Source organism: Hoplias malabaricus, chromosome 5 (genome assembly GCF_029633855.1).
Source record: "Hoplias malabaricus isolate fHopMal1 chromosome 5, fHopMal1.hap1, whole genome shotgun sequence".
In the NCBI taxonomy this organism is placed as follows: Eukaryota; Metazoa; Chordata; class Actinopteri; order Characiformes; family Erythrinidae; genus Hoplias; species Hoplias malabaricus.
The window spans coordinates 13577407-13597593 of record NC_089804.1 but is presented as its reverse complement, the minus strand read 5'-3'; the positions used below and the strand labels follow the sequence as shown (position 1 = coordinate 13597593).

At 41.7% G+C, this 20187-nt stretch overlaps 3 protein-coding genes across 8 annotated transcripts in view; 2 read left to right on the top strand and 1 right to left on the bottom strand.

Moving 5' to 3' along the window:
* cdkl5 (cyclin dependent kinase like 5) overlaps nt 1-9856 on the top strand; it is a 90093-nt gene extending 80237 nt beyond the window's left edge. Inside the window, exons 11-18 of one of the 3 annotated variants that reach the window (XM_066672260.1) lie at nt 266-429; nt 1460-2525; nt 2877-2982; nt 3082-3196; nt 4123-4228; nt 4633-4755; nt 5753-5932; nt 6573-9856. In XM_066672260.1, coding sequence (XP_066528357.1) covers nt 266-429; nt 1460-2525; nt 2877-2982; nt 3082-3196; nt 4123-4228; nt 4633-4755; nt 5753-5932; nt 6573-6947 — 2235 coding nt within the window. In that variant the 3' untranslated portion in view covers nt 6948-9856. Of the gene's footprint in view, nt 1-265; nt 430-1459; nt 2526-2873; nt 2983-3081; nt 3197-4122; nt 4229-4632; nt 4756-5752; nt 5933-6572 lie in introns of all 3 variants that reach the window. The other 2 variants (XM_066672259.1, XM_066672261.1) reach the window with 2 other exon arrangements.
* A 569-nt stretch (nt 9857-10425) lies between these two features.
* Nucleotides 10426-15906, bottom strand: LOC136695993 (retinoschisin-like). Its single transcript, XM_066670041.1, has 6 exons — nt 15858-15906; nt 15436-15461; nt 14869-15061; nt 12527-12668; nt 11273-11468; nt 10426-10853 (listed from the first exon to the last, which is right to left on the bottom strand). Exons 1-6 carry the CDS (start codon nt 15904-15906, stop codon nt 10701-10703), a joined length of 759 nt encoding a protein of 252 aa, XP_066526138.1. The 3' UTR covers nt 10426-10700.
* Nucleotides 15907-19945: 4039 nt separating this feature from the next.
* Nucleotides 19946-20187, top strand: part of LOC136696514 (AP-1 complex subunit sigma-2) — a 37345-nt gene continuing 37103 nt past the window's right edge. For 2 of the 4 annotated variants that reach the window (XM_066670981.1, XM_066670980.1), the window contains exon 1: nt 19946-20097. In XM_066670981.1, the coding sequence (XP_066527078.1) occupies nt 20095-20097 (3 nt within the window). In that variant the 5' untranslated portion in view covers nt 19946-20094. The remainder of the gene's footprint in view (nt 20098-20187) is intronic. The other 2 variants (XM_066670982.1, XM_066670983.1) reach the window with 2 other exon arrangements.

Sequence of the window (20187 nt, the reverse complement as noted above, 5' to 3'; positions counted from 1 at the left end):
AAATCGTGGTGTCTCCTGCTGCACAGGCGTCACCCCATGCCTGAAGCATGAGGAACATTTATTTTTACATTTTTAAGCTGTGTTCAAGATGTATGATTCACATAATATACAGTACCTCTTGAGGAAATTAGTTTCTTTGTGTTCATTAATCTAGGGTACTCAAGACTCAAGGGTCTTTAAATGAGAGTGTTAAAAGCCTCCAGCTGGGCTAAAGAATGCTCTTTCTTTTACTCATCCTTGTATGTAATTGTGTATGCCATTTCAGAACCTGTTGCTTTTGAACCCAAATGAGCGTTTTCTGACGGAACAGAGCCTGAATCACCCCGCCTTCCAGTCCCAGTGCCACACAGACCGCCCAGGACCACCCACACCAACACCCGTCCGCTCCTCCAAGAGGAAACCCCTCCACGACAATGCTGCCCTCAGCAGGTCAGGAGGACTAATCACACCTTGCGAGAATCTGGGCCTAAATGTAGAATCATATGCAAGTGTTTGGACGCCCATCTTTAATGCAGAAAATTAATCACAAAAAAAGATATACACTGTATTATGACCTACTTTACGAGTCGTAATTTAGGAAATGAACAGGATAAAAACGTTTGCATAGGATGAGTGAGTGACAGACTTATAAAGAATGTACAGTGTATCCCTGACCTTAGAAGGCAAATGTTTATGGCTTTATGCTGCAGGGCGATTGTCAGGGCATGTTCAGTGATCTTGTAAGTCACAGTTATGTTACTTGAACTCATTGCTACCAGCTGTTTTAACAAATACAGCTTATTTGCTTTCAGAAATTGGTCCTTCCTCAGCTCTTTTTCAGGTCTTAGTTATAGACCAGAGTCTTGCTGCAAGCACAGTCTTGGTGCAGATGCTATGTCCAGCCAGTGTTTACATTTTATAAAGAATGCCAGTTTCTAAATGCTTCATATTTTGATACATGAGGCTGTTTCTCATGTGCGCTGATCTGAGATGAGTGATTTGCTTCATTGGATCTGACATGACTGAACAAGGTTAATTGTTTAAAGCTTTACTGAAGACTGTTTTCAATTAGAGCTCAAGTGTTGCTAATGACAAATTGCCATGTTTAACGTGTTAGTGAGCTCATTTGATTTAACAGTGTGACAGAATGACCTGAACACTAACTTTGTTTGTGCGTATTAGCATACATTGGGCTTTCGAGTGGTAACTCTTGGCAAAGGCATGCTGTTAAATACAAAAATGTGAAAACCTCTAATTAACTTGTGGATGTACTTATATAATAATCGAAAATATGTTCTTAATTTGTAAACTTGAATAACTAGATTTTCAAAATTCTTCTCGGTGATGAACTTATCGTACAATTTCTAGGGTTAGTTGGCCCTTATATATTTATTTTTTTATTAATTTTAATCATTTATAAGTGGCTAAATACTCTGTACTCTGTCCCTCTCTATATCTCTCTACTGCTCTTCTTCATCAGGAGCCATGGTGGTAAAAGCTCAGGACACCATCGTTCTAACAGCCGGGACTGTTCAAGCCTGCCTCGTCATGGTCACGATGACCTTCTCCCGCCGAGTGCTGAGGCATTTCTGAATGGAGCAGGACCTGCCTCCAGCAGCCTGAGCCCCACGCTGCATCCCAAAAGCTACCAGCCGTCTCAGCCCCTGAACCGCTCGGCATCATGCGGCAAAGACCTGTCCAACCTGCCTCACACCGGCCTCAGTCCCAAGAAGGCCAAAGCCAAAGCGGCTGACTTTGACTTCAGCAAGCCTTCGGACGGCCCTGGCGCCAAATACCTCAAGTCCAATGCCTCGCGCCACTCCCAGAACCGCCACTCCTTCGTGGAGGGCAAGACCAACACGCTGCAGGGGGAGCGGGAGAAGCACAGTCGCCATGGTTACGGTGAGCCCTCTTCCGGAAAGGGCTCCTCAACATTCCTGAGCCTGTCCAAGAGCCACGGGACGCTGAGTGACGCCAAATCCGTCAGTAATCTGAGCGATCCGCGTCTGCTCCAGGACGAGCCGCCTCTGCCCACCTCGCGCTACTTCCCCTCCAGCTGCCTGGACCTGAACACAAACCTGAACCTGCCAGCACCGGGAAGCCCCAACCTGAGGCACAGCCCTTCAGCCGGGGGCCGGAACAAACCAGACTCCTCTCTCAGACGCTCCTCCTCACGTCACAAGGGCCAGCAGCAGGAAGAAGCCAAACCCACTGAACCCTTAGACCCAGGTGGGGGAGGAGGTGGAGGTGGAGGTGGAGGTGCAGGTGGCGGGGGAGGTGGACTCTCAGCTGCCCACGATTTTCCCTATGGCCTGGGCTACACCAGCCCCTTCTCCTCCCAGCAGCGACCACACAGGCACTCTATGTATGTGAGGCGCGAGCGTGGACGACCACATGGAGGGGACAGTGGAAGCCTGGCAGTGGGGCAGGGATTGCCCACTCGTGCCAGCAGCCTCCAGATGCTCTCGCCACAGCTTCAGCACCGCACACTGCCCAGACATGTGGGCAGCTCTACTCCTCGAGACGAGGCCCCTGAAGAGATCAGAGTCAGTCTTATAATGCATTGTGTGCACTCACACTATCAGCATATTCATGTAATATATAACATGTTGACACATTTTTTTCCCTGAATGCCACCTTTATTTGGTTGCTACATTTTTATATCTTGGTTGCATCAGTCTTCACTGATCCACTACATTTGCATTACTGATCCGCTACTAATTTTCCAGCACTATTCTATTTGCATAAGAACAAAACAGGAACAACTTGTTCGCTGGTTTATTCATTGCAAACTTGGAGTTCCTGCTTCCAGTTGGTAAAGAGGTTTATTTCAGGTCTAATCTTTGTGGCGTTCAGTTTATGTGTGAGCAGGTAAACTGTCTTATTGTGTGCAGCAGGCGGCCAAATATCATGAACAGCATCCAGAGGACACAGGGTCATCCAAGGAGAATCGCATGATCTACAGTGAATCCATGCCACGCAGAGTCGGCAGCTTCTACAGAGGTTAGAGTGGGAACACACATATACAAGATATCCTTTTGTTTGGGAAACATTCCAGACCTAAACCTGTCTATTTGATGTGCATGCGCTGTGGTGCTGTAGTGCCCTCTCCCAGACCAGATAACGCTTTCCATGAGAGCAGCGGACAAAGCATGAGCTCAGGGATGAACATGGAGAACAGCAGCCACACCAAACGCCAGCCAAATTATGACCCCTGGTAAGTCATTTACCCTTCACTGACCACTGATTTCAAAGTATTGAAGCACTGATTATGGTACTGACTGTGTTTTGTCGTTAATTTCCAACTTCCTGTATAAAAAGTGCACTATATAATGTTCATTTAATACATATGGCATATTTCCAATCCATGGTACCTGCTCTACTCAACTCTACATGCATTTTGGTCACTGGTACCTTGTTAGTTTTCAACTACCACGGTTTCCCCCTGAAATATAGGCCGTAACATCTCAAAACAAAGTCTCTAAACGGAACCATGGGCTTTGACATCCACAACAGTGGGCGTAATAGTGTTGTTTACTCATCGTGTATTCACGTTTTTTTTTTTGTTGTTGTTGTGTTTTTTGGAACTGAACACAGCTTCACCTGGATTTTTACTTGGGCATCAATCCAAACAGCATTTGAACCTCTTCAAAAGACCACTGTGTAATTTCATGAGTTAGATAAAAACAAATAAATGTGATCTCTCCTATAGCTTGGAGATGGCTAGTTTGTGCTGGATCTCTGCATTTTGTTATGATTGAGTAGTCTTTCTGGACAATTAGGGCTCTACTCAGTTCAGTTGTAACCACAAGGGAGCAGGTACTAAAAAAGTACCCAGTTCAAGGTACCAGGTACCAAAATTTGCCTGATGGAAAAGCAATAGACCTTGCAGTACACTACAGGAAGCATAGGGGGTAGTATGTCATAAGTTGATTATTAGCAGACTAAACTAAAAAACTGCTTGTAGCTGAGACTGGGGAAAATTGATAGAAAACTGCAGTTTGATGTGACAGTTACAATACAAAACAGTATTTCAGGAAATATTAGGGAGTATGTGCAGTAAGCCTTTAAACAGGACCCTCTGAATACTGAGGGTCACTTTCTAAAGGCAGTAATCCATGCAGGATTTACATGTATCATTAGGACGGGGCCTGAGGTGTTGGATTTGAGTCCGCCAGAGCCAGCCAAAGAAAAAGAGAAGCAAGGCTTCTTCAGAGCAATAAAGAAGAAAAAGAAGAAGTCTCAGACGGTCAGTTTCACCTCAAAGCACCATCTGTGTTTCTTGCCTGTTGTTGGTTGAGTGTCTGTGCGTCTGTAAAGTATGTCTGTGATTAATTTTAGGTGTGTTTTTATGTTTTTGTGTATGTATGTAGGCTTTTCTCTGTATTGTATGTACCCGTGTATAACAGTATTTGTTTATTTGCACAAGTGCTGTGTTTACTACCATTCAAAAGAATAAGCAGTAATTGTTCGGTTAATAAATGATTTTAAAATATGTGCATATTTTATTACAGGAGACAAAAATAGTATTGAATTTACCGACTTTGAACTGTTGAATGGTGGAGTATGCTTGTGTTTGTATACAAGCGAGGTGTGTGTGAGTAGAAGTCTGTCCTCTGTCCCACTGTCAGTCTTGTGCCTCTTGTATTGCAGGTGGATCCTGGAGAAGGCAGAGGTCCTGTGATCAAGAAATCTCTTTTCCCTCTGTTTAACTCAAAGACTAGCTTTAAACATAACTCCTCTGAGAGAGTACTTCCTCTAGTGGCCTCACCTATGGTATAAACGCCCATTAATATACCGCATAATAACACACCTAACATGCCTCAGAATAAACCTGTGCCATTGCATGTCACTGACATTATTAATCACCATGTGTTTCTCTAAAACTGACTTATATTTGTTCTGCGTTCACTAGATCCATGAGAGCTATTGGAGGGCACATTTGCATGTTGAATATCGGACATTGCGAAGGCCGGCTTTGTGATAACGATTAAGCAGTGATATATCGTGCGGCCTTACCAAGCAGTCCAGAATGAATGCTATGAACTGTAGCTGAACTGTAGTGAGACCTCATAGATCTGGTGTTTCACAGGGCACATTTAATGACGTAATTTCGGTGGTGGAAATGATGCTGATGATTGATGATGATTTTGTCATTCTAGATTCTATCTAAGAGTAGCCACGGGTAGTGTCATAAGATGCCCCTGCATGTGTTATTGTTGGAGGGGATTTCACTGTGTGGTCGCCAAATGCTAAGGCCTTAACCACGTCTCACCATGCTGGAGAGAGGAAGAGCATTTGGAGGAAAACCAATAGGAAAACTGTTCAAATTGAGAGTATTTCATAACTTTGTCATATGCATTAATATATCAGTTTAAACAGAGCCTCAAATTCCTCAAGTTTTAGATGTAGATATGGAAGTAAATCAAGCATTGGTTAGTGATACTTTGATTAGTGTTCTCTAATCTCTGTAAAATCTGTACATGTTACATTTGGTCATCTGACAAAGTTATAAATTATAGTATGTACTATATTATCTGTGGTTCTACGCCACCAGCCAGCAGACATTGATCTATCCCAGTGGATCAACTGTGAGTGAGTATTATTGTAGTTTATCAGTTTCCAGTAATCACCCACATGCATACAGCTGGCATTAAAAATGTCTTCTCCTCCTCTCTCCCAGCAGCCTCTGGGGCATACATGGTGGGTAGTCTTGGCTCGGTGTTTAACACTGTAGTGTGACTGACGTGATGTTCTGTGCATCGTTGGCCAGGTCCTGAATGAAGGTCCGGATCAGGTGGTGATGCAGAAGACGTCCAGGTCATTCGGTCATCAGGGCAGCAGCAGACACCGGACACGCAGCAGAGACCGAGAGAGGAGCCGGGACAGAGAGCAGGAACGAGAACGGGACAGCGAATGGCCAGCTGAGAGGGTTGCTGAACCCCAGTCTCAGGTACTCGCCTTGCTCAAGATGAACTTCACATTAATAACTTCACAAATGAACTCATATCTGCTAGAATCTAAATGAATTGTACATTGTGCTGCTGTGGTCTATTTCAAGAAGGTCAGCTGCAATTCATTATTGTGATTGATTTGTTCCGTTTAAAATGTTCAGTCATCTGAATTTGAAAACTGCTGGATTGATAATATAAATGATAGTGACAGCTTTACTTGAGAGTTGTTATTATGTGGATTTAAGATGAGTTTTGAGAGGAAGGAAATGCTAAAGTTAGCATGCTGGCCCTCAGTCAGCACATATGGCTAATAGAATCCCAGACTGGAGTTAGAGGAGCCAATGTGAAACCCATCTGCCCACTCAGCTGAGAAGTCTCATCATAGCTGCCTGCTGATCTATGAAATATAGCAGTGGATATATGGAATGACTTTTGGGTCTGAAGAGATGCTAGGGGTGGACGATTTGGAAGAATGTCATGTAACATATATCATGACAGACACTTAAAAACTGTTGTGCATTCAGAATGTCATATTCTGCACTGCTGCTCTAAATCAACCGATCATTTCTAATTTCTCTAGGCAATGCTGATGGTTTAGGTTCATTTTTGGTGACCCTTTTCCTTCCTTCTTTTTCTAAGAATCAGCCGCTCAAGTCCCTTCGCAAGCTCCTTCATCTCTCATCCTCATCCTCGTCCAACCAGCCAGCTACTCCGGACCTGCGTTTCCCACTGGCTAACCCAGGGTCCTCTAAAGGAGGGAGCTTTGTGGAATCTCGGGGTCACCCGGGAGGGGGAGGGGGAGGGGGAGGGGGTTCGACCCAATCCAAATCTCGCCAGTACCCTCTGCCGGGTCAGCTGGAGTCCTCCTGGCACTCTGCTGCCCTGGCCCGGTCCGAAGGGAACCCATACCCGGACCAGCTGGCCTCCAAAGGGGGTCAGAATGGACATGGCTTCGGCAGGCCATCCCGAGCACGAATGCCGAACCTCAATGACCTGAAAGAGACCGCTCTTTAAGCTGAAGGAGTGATGAACACTACTGAAACACAGTGCCACCTGGAGGCCTGGAGTATTACAGAGTGAGGGAATCTCACAGATACTGGGGCTTAGTCTCAAATGGCTTACGGCTCCCTACATAGTGGCCTACCTAGGAATGGAAATGAGGGATCCTACTCCCAAACAGTGCAGGAAATGTCTTACAAAGCCATTTGGGATTGAGTCAATTCCCTACTGGACATACTCAACACTGTTTGGGTGCAGCAACCAGAATTTCATTAACTGATTTGCAAACTGTAAAGGGAGCAGGAAGCCATTTGAGATTTAACCCAAGGATATGCCTAGACATGTCTTAATCTTTTTTATCTTCCATATTTAATAGAGTTTGTAATATTATTTATGGACTTACTGTATTTTTGGTTATAGATATAATTTCAATGAAAATATCTATATATACGTTTATGTAAGCATAAGATGTATAATTCATCTAGCTATAGTATATAATTCTACATATAATTCTTATATTTGGTTAAGGATGTTGAATGGTTTGTGTATGAAATATAAGTTTATAAGAACAGTATCATTGCAGTGTACTCTACAACTTTCCGTGTTACATCTGTTTCTATACCTTGGGTTTAACATAGCAGCGAAGAGCCAGATTTAATGATAGACTCGCATTTCTCAAAGCTTTTAAAGGACAAGCTAAAGTACAGTCCTTTAATTCTGACTCATACCAAATCTTTCTCGGTGTCAGAGCACCGCCGACTGGCCACAGTTGATCACTGCATTCACTTTTTATTTATTTTATTTTATTTTATTTATTAAATTTTTTTAAGATACTGTACACAACTAAATTTGCATAAGCAAAGACTAAGGCAAAGCAAAGTCGCTGCGGTTGTGCAGCTTGTTCATATGTGTAAAAGCCAGATTCCATTTGTATATTCTCAGGTTTAGTGTTATTTACAATCTGTAAATACTATTTTATTGCAATATTTTGAGACCAACACAGGAAAAAACGATTAGTTTTTAAACTCCTTTCTGTTTAGGGATATAGTCTTAATATTTGATCATGTGGAGGAAGGTAGGTTCAATAATCTTCTTACTGCAATATGTAAAGACATGAAATAAATAAATAATCACATCGTCCAAGTAAATGAGATTTTCTTTGGATAGGGGAAAATATTCAGTAATTACTATTAACTTGAGTGGTAGTAAGTAGTTACACAAGATGTCAAAAAAAAAAAAAAAAGCCAAGAAGATCTGTAAATACCATAGCATAGAAGTTGTGAAATATGCATCCAGACAAAAAATAACTCTTATTAAATGAGAGTTAGATAACAGATTTGGAACAATAGCTTCACTTTTGTGAATACATTAGGTTTGGCTTCTATGGCGTTAACACCAGCATCCCACTACATACATCAGGTGTCCCTTAAACCCTGAGACCCAGAGAAGATCACAGCCTCTTACTCTCACTCTTTACTCCCTCATGAATCGATAGCCTTAACTCCTGTGTTTGTCAGAACAAAATAAGAGCTCTACGCAACGTTGTCAAATGACAATGGTTTCTTGAGGCTGCTGAATTACACGGTGAAACCTTTACGCAAACTTAGTAGTTGGAAACTTGTTTGAAACATACTTTCACTGGAGTTGCTTGAGGTAAAACCTTCAGGTAACTTACTGAAGCGGTTGCACTCGTCTCAAACATGGTCCATGATGCAGCAAATTCATACTCAGACAACGCATTGCGTTAATTATGTTAAGATCGGTTTAATAAACTACATGCATCACACAACAGACAGCTACTTACATGAAGGTTTCACCGCGTAAAGTCGGCCTCGCAGCATTCTTTTTCAGTCTAGTTTCTGTCTATGTCTGTGTTATACAGGGTATAGATTACCAGGGACCAGCATTTCAATATGAAATATAAGATGGTTTTTCAAACCAGTTCAGAGGCCCATTGACTAGGATTGTAGTGAGTTCTGTGTCAATGAAAACATATTGATATCTGAGGTAACTGACTGTATAATACAGATGGGGCAGATGGAGATTAGATTGAAAAACACTGGTGTATTCCTTTAACAGTGCACTTTGACTCTATTGTACACTTCTCAGATGAAAAGCTTGTGTTTCTTCTCACGATGTGGTGAGTTTTTTCGCACGCAGTGTACAATAACATAGGGTATCATGGCCTATCTAGAAGTCTTTTGCATCCTTTTTGTGATATATATATATATATATATAAATATATATATGCAGTCTATATATTCCAGGCACTGCAACTTGAAATGTGACAGTGGGACTCTGTCTCTGTTGTAAACTAACTGTAACCTGGGATTAAGGGTTTTTACCATAGACACCGGGTTTATTACACTCATACCAGTGTGTAACTGTTCATCAGGTTCTATTAACAGCAGCTTGTCAGCTCATTAAAACCTCTGGTAGTAAAAGATTTAATTGCTCTAATAGGGACATGCCATGGTAGCATAGATTATTCATGTTTCATCTGCCGCAACAAGTATTTCTTTTTATTTTTTCTTTCTTTCCCCCCCTGGTAAATGCCGTTACTAGGGAGATGTTCGATTCTCAAACTGTTTCATGTTTACACCTGTTATGGACAGTAATCTCTCAATAAACCTTGTGGACTCTATTTTCATTTCCAAAAGTGGGAATTGGGCTCAGTCTTCACTGTTTCCGCTGCATATTTCCTTCTGTTTACCTCTTGCCGGCGAATCGTCTTCTGGCTGTGTCTGGCCGCCCCTCTGTCTAAGTCATTTGCATTGTCACTGTAAATAATGAATATTCACATTCATCTGCCCTGTGACACTCATTAATATGCAGCATTTGAGATTTAAAGGAACAGTACCCCAGCTTTAGTCTGAATATACTTTCAAAACCAACGAGTTTTACCAAGTATGTTTTACATGTGATTAGTGATTCTTTCAGAATATAAATAAGAACACAACATTCATCAACAAAGAACAATTTTTTTTGTTTGTGTTAGCTTTTAATAAATTGTGAGCTTTCCAAAGAAGACGTTCTGTTTGAGCAGAGAATTGTGTACACATTTGAATCGATTTGATTAACATGTGAAGGGAATAATCTGGCGCCGAACCAAATTTACACAGTTTTCCACTTCCCCCTTTGCTTCTTTAGTTTAGCACTGGAGCTATAAATGAACACTAGGTCGATGCCAAATACATCCCTCTCAGAACATATCCAGCTGTTCAATAAGGTCACAGCCTTATTGATGTGGTTCAGACACAGTATGATGGATTACATCTGGGGTTTGTGGAAAATTACGTACCAAGCCATTCCTTCAATAATGTCATTGTTTTTGTGAATGAATGCACATCTGTAAAATCCTTTACTTTCAGTTACTTGTTTTTGGCCAATAATTGTGCTGATGTCACTGAGGTGAAAAGCTGTAACTTTAAGTGTATTGTTTATTTTTTTCCACTGTATCTTCATCAATATCAGTTACATCTTAGGTCTTAGGTTCACACCTCTCTTTTAAATGAAGACTGTGATTCACTTGATTTACTCTTTTCCTCACTGTCTGAACTAAACCTCATATCTTCACTTTCAGAAAATGTCAGGATGAATGGATGAATAGAAACAGACCAAAATGAATTCCATGTGAAGTGTTTACTTTCCTGTAATGTTGCTTTTGTGAAGATAGGAGGCTTTATTTTGACTTTAATTGTTCGCTAATGAAACCCTAAACTCTATAACTATAGTGCGAAACTCTTAGACAGGAAGTGTGAGGTGTGTTCAGGTGCATTTGTTCATACAGGTGAGCACCTCCATGCGGATGGCGATGCGAGTGTGCCAGCCCAGTGGCAGCAGGCGGATGTACCGGGCCACGATGGGGGGACGCAGCAGATTCTGCACCATGGAGGAACGGTCAGAGTTTCCATAGAACACCTGACAAAAGAAGAAGAAGAAACCACTGACATGTTTCTTGCATTTACACATCCTTTCAGACAACACCAACCACGGACACAGCGCTGAATTCATTCTCACGTTCCGAGGTTTGCTCCTGAGCTACATTCCTGCACTCTGATTGGTTCATTTGATTTCTCCCTTGCACTCTAATTGGCTAATTAGATTATCAGTCCTGAATTCAGTTTCTTGTAACCCTAGTTGGTTGAATTTTCTGTCCTGAGATTTCATTGGCTAGCTAAACAATCCCTGTGTTAACTGAGTTTTCCCTCCTTCTATTTGAGTGGCTAGCTCAGTTTCCCTTCTGTAAAATGACTAATAATCTGAGCTGTTAATTAGGGATTTTAACTGAGACTGTTGGAAAACTCCAGTGAGTGTAGGATCATCTCCCTGTGTCTCACCCTGTTGTTTCCTGTCTGGTCTTTGTAGTAGACCCAGTTGAGGTGGTCGTAGGTGCGGTACTGCAGGCTGTACTTGGTCATCCACTCATCTGCATCACAACGGCCCTGCGTTAGGATCCCCGAGACCACCTGCACCTCCAGCAGGTCAATCTGCAGCCACTGTACACTGTCTTGAAACTTGGAGAGCCATGCACAGCTAGAGAGAAAGAAAATGGGACGTCACAGTACTGTGCAAAAGTGTTATTCACCAGAGATTGAGATTTAAAAAGCTATTTATCTGAGCAGTAAGTGTTAATTTGCTAAAATACAAACAACAAATAACATTAGAATCAATTCACATTATTCCAGTGAGTGTGATATTGTGTGTGTGAATGTGTTGGTTTATTATCTGAGGTTATCACCCAATACCTAGTTTTAGAGGTTAATAAATGATGATTTTAAATAATGTGTGCAGTGGATTTAACAACTTCATGCAAATCAAGGAGAATCTGAACAAAACACTACGTTTACACTATTTTTTCTACTACTTTATAGACTATAAGTTATATAGACTATAAAGACTATATAGACTATATAACTTATTTGTTATATATATATATATATATATATATATATATATATATATATATATATATATATATAACATGTTTTGTATTTACTGTGATTATATATAAATTTATAGAAGCACCACTCTTACTGAGAAGGCATTTTTTAAAATATATAATTATCTTAGGTGTCTAAGACTTCTTTGCAGTGCTATATAGGAAACACACTTCTTGCAGATGTGAATCCACTTTAAGATGTTTATTTTCTGAATTACACATTGCGGGTTCGAGCGCCGGGTGCCTGTCTACGGTGTGTTCTCTGTGTCCACATGGGTTTCCTCCTTGTGCTCCGATTTCCTCCCACAGTCCAAAACACACACTGGTGGATGGATTGGCTGTAGGTGTCTGAATGTGTGTGTGTGTGTGTCGCCCTGTGAAGGACTAGCGCCCTCTCCAGGATGTGTTCCCGCCTTGCGCCCAGTGATTCCGGGTAGGCTCCAGACCCACCGTGACCCTGAACTACATAAGCGGTTATAGACAATGGATGAATGAACTCAGCAAGTAAATAATAACTGTAGAGTAAAAAGTGCACATTGTATGCATCATTGTATTTAAGTCTGTTGCCTGTAGATGTGTTAAATTGTTTTCATGTGGGAAACAAAAGAAAAACATTTTGCACATAAACCACTTTGAATTTAGCGGAGCTCACCCATATCCTTGGCTGTTGAGGCGGGCTTTTCCCGGGGTCCAGGCAGAGAACCAGCCTATATACTGCTCCTGATTTGAACAGGTGATCTGGTCGGAAGACACCATGCCTGACTCAAAGCCCAGGGGCTTGTGGTAAGGGCACTCTGAGAACACACACACACACACACACACAGAGAGAGAGAGAGAGAAGTGAGCATCACTGCTCCTCTGAGAATGTTCCACTACTGTATCTGTTCAGTGATGATCCTATGATGGTCACTTTCCACTGATGGATGGTGTAGAGAGGGCATGCTGTCACAAAACTTTTGACTTTTTGAGCCAAATACAGTCACACGATTCTGAGCATGTTTTACATAACTGTTTTTAAACCTTGAAATGCACTTTGTAAATTGCCTTGTTATGTAACTAACAGTGTAATTAATTGATTACAATCAATTCAGTCCATGGGCGGCACGGTGGCGCAGCAGGTAGTTGTCGCAGTCACACAGCTCCAGGGCCCTGGAGGTTGTGGTTTCGATTCCCGCTCCTGTCTGTGAGGAGTTGGTGTGTTCTCCCTGTGTCTGCGTGGGTTTCCTCTGGGTGCTCCGGTTTCCTCCCACAGTCCAAAAACACATGTTGGTAGGTGGATTGGCGACTCAAAAGTGTCCATAGGTGTGAGTGTGTGAGGGAATGTGTTTGTGTGTCTGTGTTGTCCTGTGAAGGACTGGCGCCCCCTCCAGGGTGTATTCCCACCTTGCGCCCAATGATTCCAGGTAGGCTCTGGACCCACCGCGACCCTGAACTGGATAAGCGCTTACAGATAATGAATGAATTAATTAATTCAGTCCATTTTTAATATCAATCACAGCAGGAATGGGTCCAGATTTCTGAGTCTAAAGACAGTGAATATTGTGTAGAGCTGCTAGAGAGTATATGTGTAGTGCTATATATGTAGTATATGTGCTAGAGAGTAGGCTGTGTGTGTGTGTGTGTGTTTAGAGCTGTTAGAGAGTGTGTAGGGCTGTGTGTGTGTGTGTTTAGAGCTGTTAGAGAGTGTGATGAGCTGTGGTGTGTGTCCTCACATGTGCTCGTGTGCTGACACTCAGGTTACTGTGCTGTAGTGTTGGTACAGAGGAGAACACAGGCCCTATTCTGAGAGCTGTAATCTTACCATCACATCCCTGCATTAGTAATGAGATTACATGCTGGCAAGCTGCCTTTTCTCCTCTACCATCAACCTCTCTCTCTCTCTCTCTCTATCTCTCTCTGAATTCCAGTAATCTAACTGTACTATACATATATATGGTTGAAGAAAGGCTACATTGGCCTCCAGATACGTACTACACACCGCAAAAATCAAAGAGTACACTTCACTCAAAGTCAAACTGGTCATTAATAAGAAGTTATAAAATTGTTTATATTTAACCTGATTTGATATGATTTAAAAAGGCAGTGCACTTATATTTGGATAATAATGAAGATATAACCAAACTAAACTTTGAAATAAACATAACTGATCCCCTTTTTCTGTGTGTGTGTGAGGTGACAGAGTAACAGTCAATACAAATGTCCACCTGTTATAGCAATGGGGTGTGCGTGTTTTATAGAGAGAGAGAGAGAGGGATCAGCTGAAAAGCAGGCTCACACGAAGCTGTGATGTAAAGCCAGTTCATGCCTCAGAGATTAGAGCAGCACTAGTTCTTCCTTTAGATTGGGATGTAATGCCAGATTGTAAGCTGTGTGTGGGAGGGGGGATGTACTGCAAAGTTCTAAAGTCCACCATTAAAGTATAAGTATCCCGTGGTAAACCACGTTCACCCGTCTGAGCCAGTCGTATTACTGGTTACAGCAACTTGTAAGTTGGTTTACACCTCTCATGGTGCCTGAAAATCAACTCCCTGCAATTAAGCAATTTTTAAAAACAATATTATAATAGAAGGACTGGCGCCCCCTCCAGGGTGTGATCCCACATTGCGCCCAGTGATTCCGGGTAGGCTCCAGACCCACCGCAACCCTCAACTGAATGAATGAACATTATAACAACCTACATTCTCACGTGGGCCCCCTACTGGCTTAGGGTACGGAGTACGCGCTTTTTCTTTACTAAATAAAAAATTAAATGAAATTTTACATGAGGTAAAATCATATAAAATAACATCTCAGGCCTATAATACTCCAGTTTGTTTATAAAGGTCATGTGCATGGTATAGAGTTAACTGTAGCTTAGGGCCGAATTAGAGTATTGAACTTATGTTTAACACAGTCATAATGTAATGTACGATAATGTAATTGTAATCTCAGCTAAGCCGAGTTCTTTCTTGCCATCTCTGTCCTCTGTGTGTGTGTGTGTGTGCTCAGTGTCACCTGGCATGCACTCCTTGATGCGACTGTAGGCTGAAGTTGTTGTGGGGACGGAGCCGGTGTAGGGAGGTAAGGCTGTGGTGGATCTGCCGGCCTCACAGTCACAGGTACACGCTCTCCCATTAGCTGACCCCATCCACGACCCCATCACCTGCTGCTCTTCCTCCTGCTCCTCAGCCTCATCTTCTTTCTCCTCCTGTCTCACACACACATATAAACATGACTCTGTTGTAGAAGAATCCAAGGACATTGGTCTTGTAACATTTTCAGCAATATGACAACGATTTCAGTTTCATTACTTTTTTTTTCTATGAGTTATCTATATGTTTGTGTTACTGTGCCTTTAAGACCTCTAGATTGGGTAAACCCAGTCTCGCAGTGACCCGGCCAGTCCTAGAGAGCTGCACTTATAAGGAGCCCCTGCTGTTCGCTTTAGTGCCATATTGTTCATTGAATTCTCTTAACTAATGCACTGACCAGCTACCGGTCCAAACTGACTGACCTTTCTTTCCTCACAGACCCGTGAAAGGAAAGTGAAAAGGCTGTGGTCGACAGAGAATGAGCACTTACCTCCTGAGCGTTAACTCCAGTGAAGGCTGCCCATGGAGTTGAGACCACAGCAAGAGAATGAAGGGTTGAGGACAGAAGAGAGAGAGAATTTCATGATAAATGTTACAGTTCACCTTTTCTCATTTCTGAAAATTCCAAAAAGAAATTCACAGTCTATGGCTATAGTGTCCCTTGCCCATGATAATGACCCTCGAGGAAAGGGCCCATATTACTGAAAAGCTTTGAGGAAGGCTACTGTAGGTTTAGGAGTCTTGCCCAAGGGGCTACTGTGGTCATGGTGAGTTGTTCCTGGGCTGGAACGCCAAACCAATTCTTCCAAGTTTAGAACAGCGTTTGTTGTCCACTCTGCTTTTATTACTGAATATATGTTCATCTGTGCAAACACACACACACACACACACTTACATAAACATACACATTACCTTGAGTTAGGAGCAGCAGGGTCAGAAGAAACAGAACGTTTGACTTCATCCTTCTGGTGAGTGGAGGACTGCCAGACACTTCACTGCCTATACCAGCATGTTTGGATTACAGTAATCCCCCATCACAAGTTGCTGCTCATCTCATCCAATAATCTCTCTCTCTCTCTCTCTCTCTCTCTCTCACTCACTCAGAAACACAGAAACTCTTTAACAAGATAAATAACAAATATCTTTTTGATTCCTTGAGATTCCTCGCCATTTAACATTTAATAATAAAATAATATTTTTGTAATTTCTTGACAGTTTATTATCACTGAAGCCCTGTATTAAGGCGAATTGTTTACACCAGAAAACTCATGATCATGACAGAAACTGACGGGTTTCTGTCCGAGGCTCCAGTAAAACACTGTGATGTGGAGCGAATCTCGGCTGAAAATGTCAGCACAAGAACGTGTGACCCATGTCTGCTCTGAGCTCTGACCCCTTGAATATCCCGGCGTGCCCCTTGTGCTCACCTACAACAACGTCATCATGCGTCATCGAAGTTCACACGTGAAGAAAGGGAGTAGGGCTTATTGTAAGAATTGGGAGAGGGGGGAAAATCCTGGACAGTTTTGGAGATTTAGAATTCCCGGCCCTACGCATTTATTAGGTCCAGAAAAGAGGACATTTCTGGCGAAAAGAGGACCTCTAGGACCCTACTATGTGTGTCTGTATAACGCAAGCTGTGATTATGATGTTGGGGGAAATAAAATGAGCTAAATAAATAGCTTGTGTTTGGTTAGAATTACATGTTTTAATTCTTATAAAATGTATAAGAAAGATAGTGGTATTCGTACACAACTTTACACAGTTTATTCATTATTAATCAGTGGGGTAGCACTGATAGAAATGTGTTTAGGTAGGGTGACCAGATCTGAGATGGTGAAAAAGAGGACGACTACTGACGTGCACACTGACCAATTAAATATTTACAGAGGAGGTTATCGACCAATAACGGTGCCTCTACAGTCAGACCGTCCAATCAGATGATTTTAGGCTACTTCACCACGCCCCCTTCTCACTCAAGTGAACCAATCAGGGTAGGGGAGGGCGGGACTAGTTTGTGAACGAAACTTCTCGAAATTCTATGTAAGCTCTAGAAAAACAAAATCCCGGACGGACATTTTTTAAGTCTAAAAATGTCTGGGTGAAAGAGGACGTCTGGTCACACTAGTTTAGAAGAAGCAACCGGGTTTTAGATCATTTCTGAAGACCTGATTTAAGCTCAGATGTATATGTTAGAAGAATTAATCGATTTATGAGTGGCTCATATTACACTTTCCTTTAACAGAGAACCAGTAACACACACCCACAGCAGTTCTATACTATCTAGTTATCGCTCTGTCAAATCCAATGTTACACAAGGTGTCCCTCAAGGCTCTGTGCAGGGACCCTTGCTGTTTATTATTTACATACCCCACTAGGCCAAATCATCTGTTGCCTTTAACCTGGACTTACATTGCTAATCAGACAACACCAAAATTGATCCTCTCTATAATTAAGAATCATGTCTTTTGGAAACTTATTCTTATCAGTTCAAAGACTTCTCTCAACTCAATCAGTCCTTTCAATCTCTCTATTAGTGATGTCACTGTGTCTCCTTCTATTACAGTTCGAAACCTGGGGGTTTCCATGCGTTCATCTTAAACCATCTCGATTAACTCTCTCCTTTCTGGTATTAATTCCTCTTATCTCCATAAGCTCCAGATGGTCCACCACTCAGCAGCCAGCCTTCTCACCCACACCCACAGGCATCAACACATTACACTTGTCCTTTATAATCTTCCCTTCTCCAGAGTCACTTCCGTCACAAATCCAGCAGTCTCTCTGTCTTCTTTTTGGTCCCACCTTAAAACTCACATATTCTCCCTTACATTCAACTTGCCAGTGCCATAAATGTTTGCATTTTTTTTTTCATGTTGTCTTTGTTATGTTGTCTGTCTGTTGCTACATTACCTGTAACGTGTAAGTGTCTCTGGGTTCTTGAAAAGCGCTGTATAAATGTAATGTTTTATTAGTAGTAGTAGTAGTCATACCACTTTAAAATAAGACTAGTTTAACAAGGTTTAGAAATGGTTTAAATATATGTTTATTAGATGGCTATTAATAAGGTTGTGAACATCTTAAATGTCATAAATAATAATAATATATATTAAAAACAAAAAACAGTTAATCAAGCCACATTGTTCCCTAATGTGACTGTGAGCAGGGCCAGGATTGAGGAATTCTGCACACAATTAGGCCTACTGTAGTGTGAGGAATAGCCACTGGTTTGACAAATGACTGTGCATGTGTGTGTGTCCACACATGTTATAGAAGTGGTGATGTACGATTTCCTCACACCTGGCCATTCTCCACACACTGCATTAGCCAAAGTGGCGTTGCCTGTTTTTAACTCCTGACAAATAGCCGTTTCTAAAAGGAAGTGCAACTAAAAGCGTTTGAGCAAACTTGTAGCATTTATCTCTCTGTGGGCAGTCCCTCTAGCACTCTGCAAAATGTACTACTCTACGGTTTCACCACCTTTCCCTCTTTCTCCCTAGCTCTCTCCTTCTCCCTCTGCGTGGGCAGGACCAGACCACTGGAGACTAAATAGTAAATGGGTTTCCTGAAGTCACAATCATAATGAATCCAGTTCCTTATCTTAGCTTTCCATATATGGACAGTACGGCCTGGAGAATGAACAGAACATTTTTATCCAAAAAAAAAAAAAATGCCAGTGTTGTTTTCCATCGCAATGAGCCCTTCAATATGCATGATTTTATTATATACTCTACATTAGGCAGAGCTCTTTATTCCCTGAGGGTGAGTCTAAACACCTGTGCTGCTGTATCAGGTGACCACAGCTCACCTAAACATAGACTGTAACTGATGAATGCACTGTAAACTATTCAGCTGTTCACAGCGGATATTTATGGGAACATTATGAAGGTGGTCACCAAGGTGGTGGACAATCATTCCTTTAGGGACTTTGACTATACTCATTTATAACACTACCGACAAGAATTACCTCTTGGGAAAGGTCCGGTGTTAATAAAGTATTACTTGGCTGCCTTTAACGCATGGACCACAAGATGGCGCTGTGATGTTATTTCGTTTAGGACAGTTTTCCATGAGGAACCTGTATAGTTAGCAAAATTGGAAGGGAATAGTCCGTTAAACTTACTGCGTTCACAATTTCATTTGGTCTGGACAAATTTTTTAAATAATAATAATAAAATAATAAAACAAACAAACAAAAACTTTTAGTTTTCTCCGTTTAAAAAAATAATATATATATATATATATATATTTTTTTAAACGGTGTGTATATATATATATATATATATATATATATATATATATATATATATATATATATATATATATATATATATATATATATATATATATATAATTGATGTTTAAAAACGGTTTCTTCTCACAGTCCTACAGTCCTATAGAGAGAAAGAGAGGGAGAGAGAGTTTAATAACTATTACTAGATAATCTTTTTATTGCTAATGCGCAGACAGACTTATTCCTCTGTGTTTACCAACAGCGTTAATACACTGGAGATTAGTCTAATGCTTTTAGTGACCTTTTGCTGCACATAACTGACAGCTCTGCTCTCTAATTTCTCACACAGCCCCGAGCAATGGACCCGCACAATTATCCTTCAAACAACGGTCCAATCTCTTATTGCTCCCTACCTCCTACATAGTGCACTATAACAGGTCAGGGAGCTTTGATTTCTGCACACAAATAGTGCGCCTAAAATTGTAGACATTGGAGACAAGCAGCTACTACCTGTACATGAAATGCTTTCTATCAGACATATGATTGAGTGTGTTGGCGTAAAAGCCCTTGTTTCTTGACTACAGTGCGCTACGTAGGGAGCATGGAGACATTTAGATTCATCCAACATTTGCAGGAGGCGTGACGTAAGGGAGGGAACCTGAAGCACACCCGAGCCAGTCCTACCGCTGATTTTCGTGATAGGCGGAATTAACGGATATTTTTAACCAATGAAATCGCTCGAAGCGAGTCCGTAAGCCAATGAGAGGAGAGAGGTCAGCTGACGGTTTTGTGTATCTGTCAGGCAGAAATCGCGAAGGGGAAACACGGAGGATCGATACTGAACTCTGAAATTAACGGTGCGGGAGAAGCGGGGCATGGTAAACGGTCCTCGGGGGAGTTGTTGAGTTCTCGCACTTAATGGTACGTCGTGTTTTTGGTTCATGTACTTGCTGAGCGCTTGAGGATATTAAACGGACAAGAATTGCCGTTGTTTTATAAAAGTCTCCGACC

Excerpts from the sequence above, each read along its gene's own strand:
- LOC136695993 (XM_066670041.1), bottom strand. The coding sequence starts at position 15,906 with ATGAAGTCAAACGTTCTGTTTCTTCTGACCCTGCTGCTCCTAACTCAA. Across the intron at positions 12,669-14,868 it reads CATCAAGGAGTGCATGCCAG|AGTGCCCTTACCACAAGCCC; the intron begins GTGACACTGAGC and ends GTGTGTTCTCAG. Across the intron at positions 11,469-12,526 it reads CTCAACAGCCAAGGATATGG|CTGTGCATGGCTCTCCAAGT; the intron begins GTGAGCTCCGCT and ends CTTTCTCTCTAG.